At 45.7% G+C, this 21,816-nt stretch overlaps 1 protein-coding gene across 1 annotated transcript in view; it reads right to left on the bottom strand.

The window, feature by feature from the left end:
• Nucleotides 1-21,816, bottom strand: part of CDC37 (cell division cycle 37, HSP90 cochaperone) — a 134,470-nt gene that overhangs the window by 46,296 nt on the left and 66,358 nt on the right. The window contains exons 3-5 of the mRNA XM_078640024.1: nucleotides 21,310-21,415; nucleotides 10,549-10,664; nucleotides 10,088-10,210 (exon numbers count right to left, since the gene is read on the bottom strand). Coding sequence (XP_078496150.1) covers nucleotides 10,088-10,210; nucleotides 10,549-10,664; nucleotides 21,310-21,415 — 345 coding nt within the window. The remainder of the gene's footprint in view (nucleotides 1-10,087; nucleotides 10,211-10,548; nucleotides 10,665-21,309; nucleotides 21,416-21,816) is intronic.

The raw sequence follows: 21,816 nt of genomic DNA, 5'->3' as shown, positions 1-21,816 counted from the left end.
GGTCGATATAGTGGACAACGCATGTCACTCCCCGCGGACTGATCACTCTAATGTAACAATGATCGCCCCTAGAGAGGCGGATGATACCTCGACAATTACTCTCACAGAGGTAACCGACGCTTTAAGTCAAAGCGCACCCGGTAAGGCACCGAGGTTAAACAAGATTCCCAGGATTTGTTCCCTGTGAAACAGACTACTTGGGCTCCATAGTTTTGTATTTTATATAAGGCCGTCATGCAAGGCATGGCAATCTCTACTAGTTCGGCCGAGGCTGAAATAATGCCAGTTTATAAAAAGATGTGCCAGATGTCACCCACAAATTATAGGCCCAGAAGCCTTATTGACATTAGTCAAAAAACTTTTGCAAATGTTTGTTGCTATACCGCCTGCAGAGTTGGATGGAGGAACATAAAGTTCTTAGCCCGTTCTAAGCAGGGTTTCGAGAAAAAAATTCTACAATGGACTAGATCATCAGGCTACAATTATTACACTGAAAGACTGTGTATTGAGGGTGGCAGCCTCTATCTAATTTTTGTAGACCTGAAATCTGCATTCGATCTGGTCCCTAGAGATAAGTTGTGGGCAGTCCTGCTGGAGATGGGGGTCCCGTTATATTAGTGTCAAATCATGAGGCGGTTACATAAAGGAAACTACGCGCAATGAATATGCTACTTACCAGTATGCATCTGTTCTTGGCATGTAGGGCTGCTAACATTCATATCTTAGCATTAGATCGCCGCCTAGTGTTGGGCTCGGATGATCGCACATTGTTGTCCTGGAAGAGTCTTCGAAGTATCCTGAGATAGGTGGCTCCTCCCCTGGACTACAGTGCGCATGGGCATCGGCTCCATCCCCAGATTGTTTTTCGCCATTGTGGCAGAAGATGGAGTGAAAAGTGTAAAGGATGTCCATGCTAATGAATAAATACAATAGTATATCTGCAGCTGCGACAGGCACCGGGGAGGAGGGCGGGCGATATGAATGTTAGCAGCCCTACATGCCAAGAACAGATGCATACTGGTAAGTAGCATATTCAGTTCGAGGCATGTGGGCTGCTAAATTCATATCTTAGCATAGAATACATAGCAGTCCCTCCATCAGCGGCGGTTGCCCGTGCCAGCTGCAGAAACCTGAAAAAGTGTCTTCAGAACAGCCTGTCCTACAGCAGCTTGCTGCTTGGAATGCACATCAACACAGTAGTGTTTTGTAAAGGTATGTGGTGTAACCCACGTGGCTGCTCTGCAAATATCCTCTAAAGGAATGTTCCCTAGGAAAGCCATGGATGCCCCCAGTTTGCGTGTGGAGTGCGCTCTGGGGGGTATTGTTAAAGTGCGCTTGGCTTTTTGATAACATATCTGGATGCACTTAACAATCCATCTGGCTATCCCTGCTTTGGAAATCGGGTTGCCTTTGTGTTGTGGTGCGAAGGCAACAAAGAGTTGTTTTGTTTTTCTAAAGGGTTGTGTTCTGTCTATGTAGTACATCAACGCCCTCCGTACATCTAAGGTATGGAGCATTCTTTCCGCCACCGTTTGCGGGTTTTGAAAGAATGCTGGTAAGTCAATAGTTTGGTTTAGATGAAACTGTGACACCACCTTCGGAAGGAATTTGGGGTTAGTGCGTAGCACTACCCTATTTGGATGAATTTGAATGAATGGCTCTTGGATTGTGAGCGCCTGCAGCTCACTGACACGCCTCAGAGACGTAATAGCTACAAGGAAAGCTACTTTCCACGTAAGGAACTGGAGTTCACACGAGTGCAGTGGCTCAAATGGTGGTCCCATCAGTCTGGTGAGAACGACATTGAGGTTCCACACCGGAGCTGGCGGTGTTCTTGGGGGAATGACTCGTTTCAGACCTTCAAGGAAGGCTTTAATGGCGGGCACTCTGAAGACAGAGAGGTGCTGCCTGTTCTGGAGATAAGCCGCTATGGCGGATAGATGTATCCGAATGGAAGTGTACGCTAGATTGCACTTGTAAAGATGCAACAGATAGCAGATGATGTTGGGGATAGATGCATCTAGCGGGTTGATGTCATTGGCTGTACAGTAAATGACAAAACGCTTCCACTTTGCAGCATAGCATGCTCTAGTAGTTGGTTTCCTCGCCTCCTTGATGATGTTCATGCACTCCGGAGGTAGGTTAAGGTATCCAAACTCTAGGACTTCAGGAGCCAGATCGCCAGGTTGAGCTGTTGCGGATCTGGATGCTGAATTTCTCCATGGTTCTGCGTCATAGGACTGGGCGTGAGGCGCAGTCTTTGATGCGGCACCACTGAGAGTTCGAGGAACGTGGTGTACCAAGCCTGGCGCGCCCACGTTGGAGCAACTAGGATGAGAGTCATCTCGTGCTGCCTTAGCTTTCTTGCGACCAGCGGTATTAGAGGGGCTGGCGGAAAAGCGTACGCAAATTTGCCTGACCAGTTCATCCATATCTCATTCCCCTGCGACTGTGGGTGAGGGAACCTGGCGGCAAAGTGTTGGCATTTTGCGTTCTCTTTTGTGGCAAACAGGTCTATCTCCGGATGACCCCACTGCCGGAAGTACGGGTGGAGGACAGATGGGTGTAACTCCCACTCGTGCATTTGATGGCTGTACCTGCTGAGCAGATCCGCCATCTGATTGTCCTTTCCTGGGAGGTGTTCTGCCATGAGGAAAATGTTCCTCTGAATGGCCCACTTCCACATGCTCTGAGCCAGATGAGACAGCTGTGGCGAGTGGGTGCCTCCCTGCTTTTGAATGTAGTACATCGCGGTCATGTTGTCCGTCCGGACTAGCACGACTTTGTTGCACAGATGTACAATGAAGGACTTGAGCGCCATGAAGATTGCCATCAGTTCCAGATAGTTGATGTGCATCTTCTGTTGCTGCGTCGTCCATAGTCCCTGCACTGTGTAAGTAAGCACATGAGCTCCCCATCCCTGGAGAGATGCGTCCGTTGTCAGGACAATCTGCGGCACAGGCTCTTGGAACAGTCGGCCCTTGCAAAGGTTGTGTGGAGTCCACCAATGCAGAGAGTCGTATGCCCGACTGGTAACCAACACTAGGTCTGTCAATTGCCCACGAGCCTGTGTCCACTGATTCGCTAAGCACTCCTGGAGCGGGCGCATATGTAGCCGTGCGTGAGGGACTATGAAGATGCAGGAGGCCATCATGCCTATCAACTGCATGAACACTCTCGCTGGAAGCGAGTGTTGTGGCCTGAACCTTTGGATCAGAGCCTGCATGCTGTCTATCCTGACTTGGTTTGGCTGAGCCATGGCCGTCAGGGTGTTGATCGTCGCACCTAGGAACTGCCGGACATGCGCCGGCTGAAGATGCGATTTTGGGTAGTTCAGGGAGAAACCCAGATCGTGAAGAAGGTGAATTGTAGTCGACATGTCTGCGGCGCACTGTTGCTCTGACTTGGCTTGCACGAGCCAGTCGTCTAGGTAGGGGTAGACATGGATGTTCTGCCTCCTGAGGTGCGCCGCTACTGTCGCCAGACACTTGGTGAACACCCTCGGGGCTGTTGTGACTCCGAAGGGTAGGACCTTGAACTGGTAGTGCCTGCCTTGAATAGTGAACCTGAGGTATTTCCTGTGTGACGGGTGTAGTGGAATGTGGAAATAAGCATCCTTGAGATCTAAGGTTGCTAAGAAGTCTCCCTGGTTTAGCAAGGGAAGAATCTGTTGCAGTGTAAGCATGTGGAAATGTTCTGATAGTATGTACAGGTTGAGGGGACGTAGATCTAGAATGGGTCTGAGAGATCCGTCCTTCTTTGGAATAAGGAAGTACAGGGAATATACCCCCATGCCTTCCTCTCCCACCGGCACGAGCTCGATTGCTCCCTTTTGCAGCATCACCACTACTTCCTGCTGCAATAAGAGCAAGTGCTCTGCGGACATAGGCCTTTGCCTTGGCGGGATGTTGGGTGGAGTGGACTTCAACTCTAGGCAATAACCATACTGGACTAGTTGTCGCACCCACCTGTCTGTGGTGATGTTTCTCCAGACGGGCAGGAACTGCTGCAGTCTCCCCCCGACAGGTGTTAGGTGGTCGGGGGGCAGTGACAGAGAGTCACTGTTTGCTTGGAGTAGAGGAGCGGGAGCTGTTGTTTCCTCTGCCGCGACCTCTGTTGCTGTTATTTCTGTAACCTCCCTTGTTCTGTTTTGTGAACGAGGATTGTGCCCCACCTTTTGAGAACTGGGATTGTTGACCCATTTGTCCTCTGGTGACTCCACGTGCACCTGAGCGACGAAAATTGCTGCCACGAAACTGTTGTGACTGTAGGGCCCCCATAGACTTAGCAGTTTCCGTGTCTTTCTTTATTTTCTCTAGGGTGGTGTCAACATCTGGACCAAACAGACTATCAGGATTGACTGGCTGATTAAGAATTGTTGTCTGAATATCCGGTTTAAACCCTGAGATGCGGAGCCACGCTTGTCGTCTCAGCATAACGCTAGTGTTGATAGCTCTAGCAGCTGTGTCCGCAGCGTCAAGTGCACACTTGATGGCTGCGTTTGAGATTAGCTTTCCTTCCTCAATAAGCAGTTTGGTGCCCTCTTGGAACTGTGGAGGCAGGTGTTGTACAATCTGTTCTAGGGTGTCGTAGTGCGCCCTATCGTAACGCGCCAAGAGTGCCTGTGTATTGGCGATGCGCCAAAAGTTTGATGCCTGTGCAGCTACTCTTTTGCCCCCTGCCTCTAGCACTTTGGACTCCTTATCCGGGGGAGGAGCTTCACCCGTTGTCTGGGAGTTGGCACGTTTCCTGGCATTGGCGACCACAAGAGAGTCCAGTGGCAATTGTCCCCGAATGTATGCGGGGTCTGCAGGTGCAGGTCTGTACTTTTTTTCAATGCGAGGGTTGACCACTCTCGCTCTTGTAGGCTCCTTAAATATGTCCCCAGCATGCTTGAGGACTCCTTTAAGCATAGGCAGTGTCTTTACTGTCCTTTCAGAGACTGAAAAAGTGTCGAAAAGGAAGTCTTCCTCAACCGGGTCGGCATGCATGTCCACATCATGATTGGCTGCCGCCCTTTCGAGTAGTGCATGAAAACCTGCTGAATCCTCAGTCGGGGATGCCCGTGCATTAAAAAGCTGCGGGTCCTGCCCCGCACCTTGGGTGTTCTGGTCACCAGTGTCATCATATGAATCCGGTTGTGCATCAGGTTCATTGATTGGGAAATTGTACTGCTCGTCCTCATCATACCCCTCACCCGCAGAGTGTTCTGGGGAGGGAGTAGGGCTCCGTCTCGGAGGAGGCTGGATTGGTTCCGTGAGGCCTGAGGCGTCAAGGGGCACCCTCTTCTTCTTTAGTGGGATGACATAGGAGTCCACTGGCTCCGAAGTGATTTTCCTCTTATAGAGGGTCAGTTTGCCTGTGTCAGCGTCGATGAAATGCTCTGAATCGTCCTCGGATTCGAGTACCCGACGTGGAAGCGGGCCAGTCGGTGAAGAAATCACCTGTTTCGGTGCCGATTTGGTTGAAAATGCTTTCGGCGCCTCCTTCGGCGGCAAAATAAAGAGAAGTTTCCCTGATGGCTTCGCTGGAGTGTCCTTTTGCGGCTGCGGCGATGGTATCGGAGCCGACGGGGCAAAGGCCTTCTCCCTGATTCTTTGCAGTGAGTCGGCTATGGGGGACGCCTCACTCACAGTTTGTTTCGGCGCTGACGAGGATGGTCTGATCTTTCCCTCGGATCCGACGTCCTTGTGGGCCTTGTGCGCTTTGGGCGCGGATCCTGTCTTTACCGCCTCCGATTCCTGTGTTCGGGGCGCAGACTTCTTTCCGTGTGCCTGCGTAGCCTCCTTGGAGCAGACTTTGGCGGGCTTGGACGGCGTCGTAGCCGCTGACCCGTGCCGACCATCTTTCTTGGAGGACCCCTCCTCTGGCGTCGGTTTCGATTTTGCAGCATCGGAATCGACAGACTTCTTCGACTTCTGCGGACCGGAGGTCGACGGAGTCGATGGGGTAGCGGGCACCGTCGTTTTCACCGGCACGGCAGCCATCTTAGGGACACTCGAGTCCTTAAGTTTCGGTTTCGTTTTCGGGTCGGCCATTTTAGGCGTTGTCGATCCCGATGGTTTCGGTTTCGAAACAGTCTGCTCAGCAAGTAAGTCCGTGGCCGGGCCCGAAGGCGGGGCTGTGGCTTGCGGCAACGGGTCTTGGGTAAGGCCGACAGGCGATCCCGTGTCTCGGTCGGTATCCTCGTAACCTTCGGGGCAGAGCTCGTCCCCCGAGCTGTCTGCCGCGGCCCCATAAATCTCATCGTCGTCTCCTACCTCGTCGACGTATTCAAGGCCTTGACCCGCGACTCCGTCGTCGTCTCCCGGATCCGCCTCGACCTCCGTCTCGGGTGGGGAGATTTGGAGATGATGACCCTGGTCCTCTTCGTCCTGGTCGCCGAAGATGTTCTCCGGATCCGGGGCCGCTTGTTTAGCTTCCATGCGCACCGCGCGCCGAAGCTTGAGAGTCTTCTTTGAGCGGAACTGTGCACACAACTTGCACTTGCCGTCGTCGTGGTCAGGCGAAAGGCATTTGTTACACACGGGGTGTAGATCGATGTGTGGGTACTTGGACCCACAGAGCGGGCAGTACTTAAACGGGCTCCGCTCCATGTCTGAAAAGTTTTGCAGTCGTGTCGCGATGAGAAGGCCTCAAAGTTCCGAGAGCGAAGAAAACTCCGCTTATTCCGGCTCCAAGAGACGGAAGACTCGAGACCGTGCGCAGACAATACCGACGCAAGAAAATCGAGGCCTTTTGGCCGCCAAAAGTTAGTTTTTCTTGGTTCCGACAGTAAGACGTCGAGACCACATCCGAACCCAATGGCGGAAAAAAACAATCTGGGGATGGAGCCGATGCCCATGCGCACTGTAGTCCAGGGGAGGAGCCACCTATCTCAGGATACTTCGAAGACTCTTCCAGGACAACAATGTGCGATCATCCGAGCCCAACACTAGGCGGCGATCTAATGCTAAGATATGAATTTAGCAGCCCACATGCCTCGAACATAAGGTTTAGCAAACACGGGGAACTCACCACACCCATCCCTGTAGGTAGAAGAGTACACCAGGGTTCTGTTCTTACCCCGACCCTTTTTAATCTTTTAATAAACTGGTTAGTTTACTTTTTAAATACTGAGAAGGACTTCCATGCACCCAAGCTGGCAGCATGCAATATCTCTGCCATGATGTTTGCCGACGATACTTTGTTATCCAAATCTTCAATGGGTATACAGAGGGTCCAAAATAAATTTGATGCCGTCTGTAAGGATGGGGGCTTGAGATTAAACCACAAAAAACAAAATTCATGGTATTTAACTCAGCCAAAAGTTCCCGACCAGACCCATGTTTAGACGGCAGACCCCTAGAGAGGGTATCTGTCTTTGATTATCTCGGCATTACAATCACTGAACCAATGGACTGGGGGGCACGAATAATAAAAGAACACCCTGAAATTAGCACAAACATTGGGCTTGTCCAAGGTGTTCCGAACCCCAGCCATAAACCAGTGGGCCCAGTATTAGAAATATACAGGTTCAAGCTAGAGGTGCTGCTCTATATGGAGCAGAAATGTAGGGCCACGGTCGCATTGATAGCCTAACACAAACGGAAAACTTCTTTGTTAGACAATGGTTTGGTTCCCCCGTAGTACCCCACTCATACCGCCACGATTAGATCTGGGGGTCAGATCAATCGAGGAAGAAGTTTCTCTGAGACCACTTTTATTCTGGAGACGGGTTACTCCAGAATTTGAGTACAGAGAAGAACTAAAGGGGGTGATGAATTTACCTGATGCGAGGAGACTACCATGGCTCACCTATATCAGGAACACCGTCACGCTTATGGGAAGGGGTAATCTATGGGAAAATCCAGAAATCACATGCCCCACAGTAAAGAGTTAAAAGTTTGCTACTGGGAACATAAACTGGCCCGACTACAGGGGAACCACTCAATAGGAAAACTTACTGTAGCCTTCATGGAAATTAAAGAGCAATACATACTAGAACCGGCACTTAATGACATCAAGCTGGCTGCGGCAACGAAGCTCTACTTGCAATCTAGGCACAGGGTATTACCACTGCATGTTTTTATGAATAAATGGGCGGGCCTACAAACATTGTGTTGTCCAGCCTGCAATGTCACAGAAGAATCTGAATACCACATATTTTTTTCTGCACTGGCTGTAAGAAAGCAAGAAAATGATGCCTGGTCCAGATATGCAGAAATTTGGGAACTAGGCAATGCTCAGAGGCTTTTAGGCTACTGAAATATGATTCTAGTCTCCCTGTAGCTTTTTCAGTGACAGGCTTCTTATTTTCTATGTGGTGTAAAAATGTCCCCCAAAGATGGCGATTAAATCTGTGACCATCCTTTTCAACTGAAGGGATTTTATATGAATTGAATGTGTATTTTAGCATTATTTTACTTTGGAGAGTAGGACTACTAAGAAGTAGAATCGTAAATAGCTTATTATATATTGCACAAGCACTTTAATGTAACCAGTGATGATGCTAATAATCTCCTTATTCACTGATTCAAGCACTTTTTACAAACACATATTTCGCTTGAATAGTTGATCGGAGAGATAGAGAAAGAGCAGCAATTTATCTCGATATTGTAAATTTAATTATGCAATGCAAACATAACTAAATGCAGATCGTGATTTCAGGATTGATTGCAATATATATTACATTGTGTATTTAATACACACTGCCACAGGATGACTGTATATTGTTTTAATATAAATGAAATGTTAGATTTTGTTCAAATGCTTTTATGGTGAAATTGACCGAATTAAAGTTTTACAAACAAACTAACATTTAAAATATTTATCAGATAGCACCAAGAATGAAACATTCAACAAACTTAGAAAAAAAACAATTTTTGTTAAACAATATCTTTAAGTGCATTCCAACAGCAGCAGCAGCTTCTAAATGTTTGTTTAACCACTACAAAAATTTCAAAAACAAGTGGTGTGCACGCACAACTTCTCTTTTCGGATCCTGGCTATTCTTCAGACCAGTCGTAATCAATCAGCTATAAATCATCTTTCAGATTAGTGATCCAGTCCATATTGCTACCGCCATTGAGCATACCCCAACTCCATATATGAATAGAAGCATAAAAAGAGATGTGGCAAAGGTACAAAGTTCATGGTTGTGAAAAATTCACATCAAAGCTCAGGCTTTCGTGTTGCATGCATTGTGGGTTCATTAGCAAATTTCTGTCTGCGGTAAATCAAAAACTAAAGTGGGAGAGTCTGTAAACCTTTCAGCAGTAAATTTGAATTTTACAGTTTAAAGGGGAAAAAACTGGTTCAAAATCTCAGTACCCCTGGCACAAGAGATTTCCTAACCGGCACATACAAGTCATTCAAGTTGTCGGTGCCAGTCAATCCATACTAGTCCAGGACTAGGCTCCTCAGGAGCCACCAATCTTAGATTCCCTAAGTAATAGAAGAGCTTAAAAAATGCTAACACGTTGTTCTTTCTGGATTTTACTGGGTTAGAACTTTTTGGGAGCAACTGTCTCTGGTCAGCCATGTTCCCCAATGCAGTGCTGCAAAGTCCAAGTTAGGTGGGAGTGCAAATAATCCCTTTTTCCCTGCATCTAACATGAACATCCATTCCTCACCTGCAGATACGGCACCAGAGTACACTCTGGGGGGTATAGCTGGTTTGGTTTTTCTCCTAATGGTAACCAAGTTTATCATGGGAAATTAGTTGGCAAATTATCGATCAAGTAACCTGCGCTAATTAGGCCATAATTGTGCCATACCAAGAAGGTGAGAGAGATGAGCAAAGGCAGAACCAGAAGTGGAAAAGGAAGGGGGATGCCAGGTGCCTCTTAACATCAACTCGTGGCATGGAACAAGGCAGACCAAGGAGGGCAGAGTGAAGGAAGGAGGAACCGGTGGGAGATCCTTGGTGAAAAACAAACAATGAAGGGCAAGGGTAGTTAAAAAATAAAACCAATCATCTAAAACAAATAATTTATGAACCAGAAGCAATGCAGAAACATGGCATACATATCATCAGAAATGTTACGAAATAGATGACAATGTGAAGGTGACGAGGAAGCTGCTGAAGCCCCCTTCTGACACCTACCTTTATCTTAGTGAAGAACTGACGGAAGCAGGCCCGTGGGTCCACCTTCAGGCTCTTAGCCAGTTCCAGAATGAACTGCATAACGATGGTCTGGTGGGCCACTTGTTCCATTAGTGCGTGCTTCTAGAAACGGCAAAGAGGGCACAAAATTGTAAAAGGGGTGCAGGCAAGCAAACAAATTCAAGCCTTAGAAAAAAAAACTACTGGCAGAAGAACATGCTCTTCCTTTAGGCTGCCAGTGTTGCAGGAAAGTCTATCCTGAATACACCTCCGGTTACAATGCAGACGTTTACCTACTCAGAATATACAAGTGCAAAACATAGGTTTGTCAAAGTAATTTATACCACACCTCAATGTTTGATGAGGTTAAGAAATAAACAAGTCCAAAACAGCAGTATCCTAGTGACTGTTTACCAGCATTTCCCAACAAACACTTTTCACACCAGTTCGGCTGACCTTACCTCCTCCACTTCCAGATCAATGCACCAGATAACCAGGTAGTTGGCTGTCTCTTCACACACAAGATGGGGGTTATCAGAGAGATACTTCTGGCTGTCCTCCCAGCGGCGTAGCATTCCTGCACAACAGGTTGGTGTGAAATCATAGGTTTGTGAAAGGAGGAGAAATGAAGCAAATACACAAGTTTTATCATAGCTTATAAAACAAATTGGGGGATGGGGGGGGGGGGATTACCACCACCACCCTACCGGATACCTCAGTCAGACCTCTCTACATTTCCACAAACTCATTTTAGCAAGTGAGCATAAACAAAACGAAATATTAACTGGCTATGTTTACCTGAAAATATGCAATAAGAATTAATTTGGAAAAAAATAGGATGCATGGCAAAAAAAAAAAAAAGAAGACAATAAGATAATACGAGAACAGGCAGTTGACCACATGCTCCAACAGCACGTGTACACTACAAATCACGGGTTTGAGTCATAGCATGGCTGACTCAAGTCAGTAAATCTCACAATTTAAAACATTTTGTATCTCTTTATTACAAGCTGCGCAGAATCAGCCGCCAGTCAAGTACCAACAACTATAACATTACCACCTATACAGAAAGGAGTAACTATTCATAATGTTCACAAGCTAATTGCGCTTCAATGTTCATATCCTCCAAGAAAAGTCCATAGGCAGTCTTTAATGAACTACCAATTTGTGTTTTATTTCAACAATCTTCCAATTATTGCATCTAGAAACCATTACAATGGACAATCCAGCTAACCGGTGTGTTCACGTCCAACTCAACCCAGCGACGGCGGGAATTATTGCACTGACCAGACAGTATGCTGCGTTGGATGTGAACACACCGAATCTCAGATAGACACTCAATAAGGGGGTGAATGGATAAAGCCTTAACAGGTATCACAGAGTCTTCAAAGAGTATGGAAATTGGAGCCCTGACGATGTCCAAAGTGGTTGAAACGCGTTGTCAGTATTGTCCATTTCTAGATGCAATCATTGGAAAAGTGTTGAACTAAAACACAAATTGGTTGTTCATTAAAGACTGACTATGGACTTTTCTTGAAGGATACGAACATTGACGCAATTAGCTTGTGAACATTATGAATAAGCGCTCCTTTCTGTATAGGTGGTTATAGATTGATGGCCCAGTGGCTGTGCGACCATTGTGAGTAGAGCGCTGTGCAACTAATTAGAATGGTAACCAGTATTGTACACCAGTGTGGACGATTTAAAGCCCTCACCGTTGGTCGAGCAGAAGCAACTATAACATTACCTGGGCAGACAACAACCTTCTCCATAAACTTAAAGTGGCCAAAAAGGATGCTGGCTGTCTGTCACAAGACACTGTTAGTTTACAGTGGGCTTCATGCCCGCCATTGTTCACCACTGGCTGGTTTTATTAGCCCTCATTTGCTTACTTACCTTTTGTGGGCTTTCCTCCCTCCTCTGGAGCACAGACCCACTACTTGTGTCCACTTGCCATTCTCGCTTCACCACCCCCACTATGCACTTCCCCATCACCGCCCACCCACCTTTGTGTCCAAGTGCTTTCCCAACCAACCTGTCCATTTCTAAGTTTGTTTATTTGTGTACCTCCTCATCCCCCACACTCTGTGGTTCCCCATTGTTCTCTTACTTCTCCTTTTCTCCCCCACCACCATCTTTCTCAGTAACCCTTCTTCCCTCCGTGTCGCTGCGTCAGCTTACCACTGGCAGACTTTAGCCTCATTTGCCTGCTGCTTAATCAATGGCTTGCCTTGTCTTTTAAGGTACTGCTAATGCATGTGTTTTTCAGCTGCATCCTTAGTGGGTTTCTCTTCCTCACTCGGCGCTCCGTGTTTTTTTTTTATTTTTTTTATTTTTTTATTTATGCTTTTGTATAGCGCAACGGTTACTCAAAAAGAGTGTCCCGGCGCTTTAGGTAAGGAGAGCTGCTTCACCATAACATAACACAGTAAAAGGGGAAAATAGAAGAACAGACGCAGTAAAAAAGGGGCTACAGAGAGGCCTACTGGGTGAACAACCAGGTTTTAAGACCTCTCCTAAAATCAAGAAGACTAGTGGCCCCCCGGAGTGGGAGCGGAAGCGAGTTCCACATCTGCGGAGCCAACAAGCCGAAGGAACGGCCACCCAGGCGCGCTCTCTTCACACGAGGGACGACCGCCAAGAATAAAGATTCTGACCTCAGAGACCGCGCCGGATGGTAAAAGGCAAGTCTCTTTTGGAGGTACTTTGCTCCCCCCGCGTGGAGAGTCTTATAGGCCAGAGTCATAGCCTTAAAGGCGATCCGTTTGCGGATGGGTAACCAGTGCAGCGTCAGCAATAGACCCGAAGCGCTGGCACGTCTATTAAGACCAAAGATGGCCCTGGCCGCCGCATTCTGCGCTACTTGGAGCCGTTGCAACAGATACTCTGGTAGGCCCAGGTAAAGAATGTTGGCATAATCTAACCTGGAGCCTATCAGAGCCTGCACGGTCAGCTTCCTATGTTCCTCCGACAACAGAGGCAAGAACCTCCGCAGCATCTTTAATAGACCGAAACAGGTACCAGTCACCCCAAGGATCTGGGCTTTCATCGTCAGCCCCTTGTCCATCTTGACCCCCAAGTTTTTAGCCATAGGGGCGGAACAAGACGGAGGGAACATATCGGTGGGCCACCAGGCCTGCCAGCTGGACTCCGTGTCGCATCCAAAGAAGAGTACCTCGGACTTATCGGAATTGCACTTGAGGCTGTTCAGTTGGAACCATTTAAAAACAGCCCCAAGGCAATCCCGGATACTCTCCCCGTCAAAGTCTGCCCCTCTCTTACAAGAAAAGAGGAGCTGGGTGTCGTCGGCGTAAGATACGATCCGGGCACCAAACGACTCCGCCGCCAAGGGGGTCATGAAGATGTTAAAGAGGGTCGGGCTCAATATAGAGCCCTGAGGGACCCCAACTCCCAAAGGCGGCATCACGGCGGTGTCAGGGGATGTCCAAATCGTTTGCCGGCGGCCAGCTAGAAAGGAGGAAAACCAGCTGAGCACCGTCCCACGAAGGCCAATCTCATAGAGTCTTGCGAGAAGGCCATCATGGGGGACGGTGTCAAAAGCCGCCAAGTCCAACAACACCAACATGACTTTGCCCCCGGTATCCAACACCCCTTTGATGGTTTCAGAGACCTCAAGGAGCGCGGTCTCGGTGCTAAGATTTGAACGGAAGCCGGACAGGGGTCATGCAGGATCTCGTGGGTCTCCAAAAAGTTGGAGAGCACCGACTGAACGTGCTTCTCCAAAATTTTTACAAGAGCCGGCAGCAAGGAAATCGGCCTGTAATTGGCTGGGACCTTCGGGTCAAGGCCCGGTTTTTTAAGCAGCGGGATGACCATTGCCTGCTTCCAAGCTGGCGGAACCACTCCCTGACTCAACGAGAGATTCAGAAGAGGGTTCGCCAGAGGATTGATCACTTCTGCGATCTTACCCAAGAGCTTAGCGGGGCAAGGGTCCAAAGGCGACCCCGATTTCAAATTGCCCATAAGTACTAAGGAAGCAGGGGCTGACAAAGATGGAAACACAGCCAACGTGGCCCCATGCGAGGCCAGAGGGAACATGTCAACCTCAGCAGAAACTCCGGATGGAAAAGAGTCCTGTATGAGTTTTATCTTGCCTGTGAAGAAACAAGCAAGGTCCGCCGCCCAGGATTCAGAGGGCCCCTCTTCCGATGTAATGGTACGAGGAGAGATAAATTCCCTCACTATGGTGAAAATCTCCTTGCAGGAGTTGGAGGCCGCTTCAATCCTCCCTGCGAGATAGGCTTTTTTCCCAAGGCGAATGTCCCGATGGTAAGCCTTAACCACCGCCTTGTAGGTCAACCTGTCCACGCTATCATAGTGTGCCCGCCAGGCCCTTTCGGCTACCTTACACTGCTGCCGCTTAGCCCACAGTGCAGTGGTGAACCAGGGGGCCGAAACCCGCTTCGATGTCAAGCGGGGGGGGCAACACCGGGGCAAGGTCGTTAAGCCTATCTGAAAGCCATGCTTGCAGGGACTCCAAATCTCTCTCCAGCTCACCGGAGAGAAGAAAAGGATGATCCACAGCAGCCAGAGCCAACATCTGTTTTCTCTCAGCCAAGTGCATTTGCACCAACCATGTTGCTTTCCCGCCCATCTGCTTCTCTCCCCAACGCCACACTGTGCTCTCCACTCATGCCCCCTTTCTGCTACCACTTTCCCTCGAACAGAGCTTTGTTACTTCTGCCTCATTGCATTCCTTCCGGGCCGAATTATGAAAAGAAAAAAAAAAAAAGCTTTTATGGATTTTTTTTTACGTTTTACTTATTAAGCCAGCTAAGATCTGTAAGGTAAAAGAGAAAAACTGCCTCTACCATAGACTTTATAAAAATGTTTTTTTTTAGCCATGCTGCACAGCATCATTAAAGACCACTGGCAAAGCTCATAGGTCCCAAAGACAAAGTCTACTGCCTTTGCCAATGCTTGCCTGCTGAGCAGTCTGAGAAACTGACATGTTCATCAGTGTAGCAAAGCTAAGCAGCAGCATTTTACCACCTATCTTTTGAAGTATTGACTTCTGAGAGCAAAAAATGTTATTCACAATGCTGGTGAACTTCTGACTAGCTCTTAATCACGATTCTGATCAGGGCATAGCACAGACTGCGCAACATCACAGAGGACATCTTTCAGATCATGGATTGGGTGAAGCAGTTATTAATGATATTGGACGTTTCAGCAGCTGTTCAGAGATGATCTGATCTTCTCCTCAACACCCTATCTATAAATTTTGGTAGAGAGAACACTGCTGCCTAAATTTAAAATAACAGCCACATTAAGGGCCTGATGAAGATCTTGGTAGACAGGATTAATTAAGTCACAAACATGACCGATATCCCGTCAACCAAATTACAATTCCATTATCTCCCATGGAACTTGTAATACGGTGGACAGGATATCTGTCACGTCTCTGACAGAGTATCCAATCCGCTAAGATCGTAATTTAGCCCTTAGCGTCCCACAAGGATCTTTATCCTATAATCTATACGTGGAATCACTAGATTTGCTAAAAAAAAAAAACTCTTGGCCTCAGCTTTGCGTTTTACTTCTTCACTTACTGTCCAAACTCATAACATTTCCTTTGCTTCTTTTACCTTTCAGTTTACTTGCCTTCAAACGATAATACTCCTTTACACAGACACTTTCATCGTCTTCTCATTTTTCTGCCATTGTATTTATATCTGCATATCTGATTTTCTCCCCTTAATTCACTCCCTTCTCCACACACTGCATCTTGGCAAATCTAAATCGCAGCTTCTTTCTGCTTTCACCTCCACCACCACTCCTTCCTACACCCATCTCAACTTTCAATCAGCTTCTCCTCGGTCCAGAAATCTGTTACCTTTCAAAGCTTCCCTTCACACACTCACTCTCTTCCTCCCGCAAATCCAGACCCCGCTAACTCTTGTTTCAGCTCTCTCCCCTTGCACTATTCCTCACCCTGTAATACCACTACTGCTGTTGCTTAATTCAGTTAATCCACACTAACTCATCTTTTCAACCGATCAACTTTGACTACAAACCACACTTATGTTCAGATACAACTCACCTGTTCTCCTGTGTCCTCAATAAACGCAAAATCTTTGAACAATTTGCATGAACATCCACACTTTGATTTCAGACCCAAATCCAAGTTGCCCTTTTATCACAGAAACCTAGCTAAGAGGTGATAAAGCACAATCCTACATAAAGATATCCTGGAAGGCTACAAAATTCTTATGAGGAATTGCATAGTGAAAAAGACTGTAGGAGACATCACAATGGTCCTTAAAACATCTCTATTTAAAAAGTGCATGAGGTCATGGTGTCCCAGAATGCAGAACTTTGCTCGTCAATCCCTTCCCTCATATTGCCATTTCTAATCATCTGTAGACCTCCATTTTATAATCCCACCCTTTTCCTTCATTTTGCCTTCAAAATCATCTACCAAAAAAAAAGAATGGTCTACTTAGGAAAATAAAAGGCTTGGGTAGCCTAACTCAATGGTCCACCATCAATTATGTTATTCAACCTGGAATCACTAATTCTTGTACCCACACCTCTGGGCACTCTTGACACAATAACTTCCTCTTATAACCTCATCACGTTACCTGGACCAATTAGGTTATAATATAGTTCAGCTGCTTCATTTTTTCTCCTCCAACTAAGTCACCTTTTTCAATCCGTGAAACAATGTTCGAGCTCAGGAAAAACTACACTTTCCCCATCTCCCACACTCCACTCACCAAACCAAACGATCATAGAAAATGAAACTGCATGCGGCAAACAAACCAAATAACACTTAAACACCACTTGGGAATTTATGAAGCTTATTTCAGATGGGTGTAAAAGACTACAAAATTCATGGTGCATCTCAAAAGCTACTTGAACCACCAACAAACTTCACAAGACAACAGCGGAATCCAGAATGTTCAACCTCCAAAATCACTCACTAGAACTGCTACTTTCAGGTGTCACCACTTCATCGAGACCCATAAAATCTGGAATAATATCGTTGAAAAAACCAAGGCGGTCTTACAACTTCATTTAAACATTATATTGACCTCTCAACCAAATAAAACAAAACGAAAGAAGAGGCTTCTCTTCTTTGAACCTCTATCTGCAGATGATTTTAGCAAATTTTCGAAAGCATGTGGCATACCAAGATCGCCAGTGGACTGTCAAGGCATCCTCATTAACAGCTCAGCATCGAATTGAACCACGACCATCATCAAACACTCATTGGAATATGATACAAAAGGTAGAGACCAGAAGGTCCCTAAATATTGCCCAATCTGCCATGATCTTCTCTTAGGCAAAAGGATCGAAAAAACTATCTATAAACCGTGTAATCTCAAAAGCAGTCCTGGAACCAACTGCACGCCTGGTTACTATACAACCCCGTCAAGGGTATGAAGAGCTATAAAAATGGTTTTTTTTAAACTATCAAATGAGGTATGGATAAACAAATATCAATAAGGACTTTGGCAATAATTAAGTCAAAAACTACCCATCCAAAATGAAACACCTGATCTGAACCTAAAGAAAAGATTCATTATTAGTAGTTAGAATCTAAGAACAACAGCGCAAACTTATGGTAGACTAACATCCAGAACACTGGTCTACCCTTTACGAAATAGCAGTCTAAATCTCTATGCCTTCCAGTGGAAAACAAGATCAACCTTGGCTTGCTTTAATGCTGTGAGGAAAGGGGCTAACTATCAGTTAAATCAATAAGGAAATCCAACACTCGTGATGATCTGAAACAAAACATTCAAGCACTTATTAAGTCTTGCATAACTATGGGATAACCTTACTCACCGACTCCCTCGCTATTTGCAAAGTACCCATAAAAACATTTCACACAACTGACGGGACGATCAAGGCAATGAAGAAATTTCAATATGCTAAGCCCCTACAAGTCAAACTCAAATGGCAAGCTCTAGAAGTGAGATGCACTTCCCCTTTGTGAGTCATCTTTAAAGCTTGCAACCTCAACATACCCCCTTACATAAAAATGGCATGCTATCTCGGTGGGGGAGGAGAGGGCATATGCCTCTCTAAAAGAGAAGCAGCCCACTCAGGCCTCACCGCCGAAAATGGACTACAGCTATAGAGATAAGACAGGGCCCAACTTTCAAATTTTTCAAAACCCGCCTAAAAAGAAATGTATGGTTGTATTAATTTATAAATCATGGATCTGAACAATGGACTCACTTTAGACACAGATTAGTAATGAAGACTGTTCCACATGGCTGCTTCATCCTTGTTGTAGGTCACTCCTCTTCTTGGGACTACCATGTGTTAATTAGACTGCACTCTCCTTCCACACCTTGCTCTCTTCCACTTTAACTCAGTCAATAATTTTCTCCTTTAGTGATAACGCCCCCAGCTTTTTGTACTATGCCTTCCGAACAAGGTTTTTACACTGATTATTTCTTTTTATTTAAAATTATTTTTTTATTTAATTTTATCGAGCACAGCAACATACCAATTAAGCATACTTGAAATCAGTATATCAACTGTAATATATACAGAAACAGAACCTCGTATTGCACATATAACAGAAAAGCAAGTAAATCCAGATAAACCAAAAAACAAGGAACGATATAGAAAAGCAGACAAAAAAGGGATATAAGCACGTACTCATTGCTTTTCTTTCCAGGGAGAAATAGGCTCTCATATACCTAGCCCTAATCTTCTGCCCTTTTTAGCCTTCCTTGCATATATCCCCTTCTCAAGATTATAAATAAAGAGCAATCTAGCCAACCATTGCTGGAATGTTGGTGGGATTTTGTCAAGCAAAGCCATTGAACACAAATTCGAAGGACTGCCATAGCCAAAAATATAAAATGACCTGACGGGCATTGTAGATCAGCGCTATTTACCCCGAGCAGTATTAAAAAACGGTGTGAGGAAAATCGTATTCCCAATGATCTCTTTAGAAAAGATTCTATAGCCCTGTGCAGAGGCTGCAAGCGCGGACAAGAAGCGAAAACGTGAACTATCTCAGCATCTGAGCTATCGCAGCGGGGGCGTGTAACGCCCGTTGTTCCTCCCCACTGTGCAATCCTTGCTGGTGTATAATACAATGAGTAAATTGTTTTGTAGTGTTGGGCCTGTAATGCCGCTGAGCATAGGATAGTTCGCCCTAGCTCTAACGAGAGATGAAAGCAATCTTGTCCTACCACCAGTTTCTCAGCCCATTTTCTTTGGTATTTTCCAAGATCATCCTCTCTAATCGCAATCAGCTCAGCATAGAAACTTTGAATAGTGCAATCTATACTGCCATCGATTATCTTATTTTTCCCAAACCCTGCAGGTCCAGCCTTTTTATTTACAAGAAAGCTGCTAACTTGTAAGTACTTAAAAAGAAAATTCCTTGTATCAATACGATAAACCCCCTGAATAACAGAGAACTGATAAATTCCATTCGGGCCCATCAATCCCCCAGTTTCATTACTCTGCGTCGCCCCCATTCTGAGAAAACAGAGTCTGTGAATATTTCTCCTGGGAGAGTACAGTTCTTGCACAATCTAGTGTAACCATTGAACCTGCACAGTCCACTTTTTTTCCTAAATGAAGTTCAGATTTTGTATGCAGCCATCAGGGTCTTAAATATAGTTCTTTTAAAATAGTTGGGATCTGTATACTTCAAAAAACAGTACTCTGCCTCTCCACCAAGCAATAACGAGCATTATACTTATAGACCCTGAGCGAATCTCTGGGTCAGATGCCGCTCCCCCTAGTAAGCCAGACATATACTGAAGGGATGCCACCCAATAATACATTTTCAAGTCAGGGACAGCCCAGCCTCCTCTATCCCTAGGCAATGCCATAAAGCGTAAAGCCCTTCTAGTTTTCCCCTGTGCCCATATGAATCTATTAATCATTTGCACTAATAATGTGAACCGTTTTGCCTGAAATGTAAGTGGGATTGCTCTAAAGAGGTAGAGAAACGTTGGCAGAAGAATCATTTTAATTATGTTACATCGCCCTACTATAGAGATGAAGGGTATGCAATCTATCCAAGTCCTTTTTAGCCTTGGTTATTATAGTTTCGATGTTCCTATCCACCACTCTATCCAGATCTGCCGAGATATTAATCCCCAAGTAGACACCAGAGTCCACCACTCGCGTATCGGAGCACACCGCCCATTATTCTTAATTATCTGTCTCTTCGGCCCATTTAGGGCTTACCCTGACACCCAGCCAAATGCCAAAGCTTCCAACTCCACCTCTACTATGGCGCCTGCAGGCTGTGGGGTAACGATGGCGACGTCGTCGGCGTAAGCCAATATTTTACATTCCGCGCCATGGGTCTTAATAGGAGGAATCCTATTATTTGCCTCCAGCTTGCGGAGTAAAGGATCGATATGCAACGCGAATAGCAATGGCGAGCACGGGCATCCCTGCCTCGCGACCCGCTTGATTTTTAGAGGCGCCGTATATCCACCATTCACTCGAATTCGAGCTGTGGGAGCTACATACAAAGCTTGGATAGCCTTAATAAAGCCCTCTCTGATTATTTCTTTTGAAACTTTTTTCCGACAATCTTTCTAAGACACCCCAACATTCCCCGAGATCAGGCCCATGCCATAAAAAATGAAAAAAAAATAAAAAAAAATAAATACAAACATATTTCGCAAAAGTGTGTTTTGTGCAAATGTAAGTGAACTTAAAACTGAACACAGTTTAGGAGAAAGAACAAGATGAGGAGGAATGGGTCATCCTACTGCTTAAGCTGCATAATTTTGGCATGCAGAAACAAAAATGGTTTGAGGACCCCATGAGAAAAGATTGTAATAGAAAGGGGGTTATTCAGATTACTTTACGTTACTGGGGATTCAACACATTTTCATTTTACAGCCCAATGTCATTGGATACGTTCGTCCACTTTGCAATTGAAAAGAATAAGCCTAGATCTCCCATTTACAGCAGACTGTTGTATAAAAAACCCACAAAGCTCACTGTGATTGTGGTACTTCAGTGAAGTATTCTGTGGTGTTAAAGCTGGTATGTGGGAGGAAAGAAAACACTTTCTCTAATTCTGCTGATCTTTCGGCATCTATCATGAGAATATTGTATAGCCAAGAACAGGAACAGACATGCCACTTCAAGTCTTGTTACAAACTACAGACATAACAAAATATGGAGTGCGCAAGAATCATGATCCCAGAAAGAAAAGTTTAAAAACAAAACCCAAAAAAACTAACAGTCCAACTCACCGAAATGTTTTAGCTGCTTCTGATACTTATCCACAAAGGTCTTGTGTTTTTGTTCTTTTTCTTCTTCCGTCTCTTCATGAACTTCTGGCTTCTTGTTAATTACGCTCTAATTTTGAGAAAAGGGCATCTACATAAAAATGTGGACTAAACAATGGTCAGTCTAATGCAATTGAGGGCTTGAGTCACTGCTGCCCTTTCCAGTTACCCTTTAATTCCCCAGCAAGAGGGGCAAGAAAATGATCAACCTTCTAACTAGAGAAAGATTTGCATCAAAGAGAACACCCAAACCAAGACACGTCAGTTAGTTGATGCTACATAAAGAAGTTCACAAATAGCTGCAAGAGAAAAATTGGATTACGAAACCTATAAACTGTATCAAAGTCTTTGTACAGTGCATAATTGACAGTTTATAATGGCTCTTTGCTTCAAATGGATGAAAACTGGTGATAGGATGACAAAAAGAAAGTGTTACTTTGGGGGATTATGTTGTGCAACCCTAGAAACAAC

This window comes from Lissotriton helveticus, chromosome 1_1 (assembly GCF_964261635.1).
Source record: "Lissotriton helveticus chromosome 1_1, aLisHel1.1, whole genome shotgun sequence".
NCBI lineage: Eukaryota > Metazoa > Chordata > Amphibia > Caudata > Salamandridae > Lissotriton > Lissotriton helveticus.
Note: the sequence above shows the minus strand (reverse complement) of the source record. Positions and strands in the feature narration are given on the sequence as shown.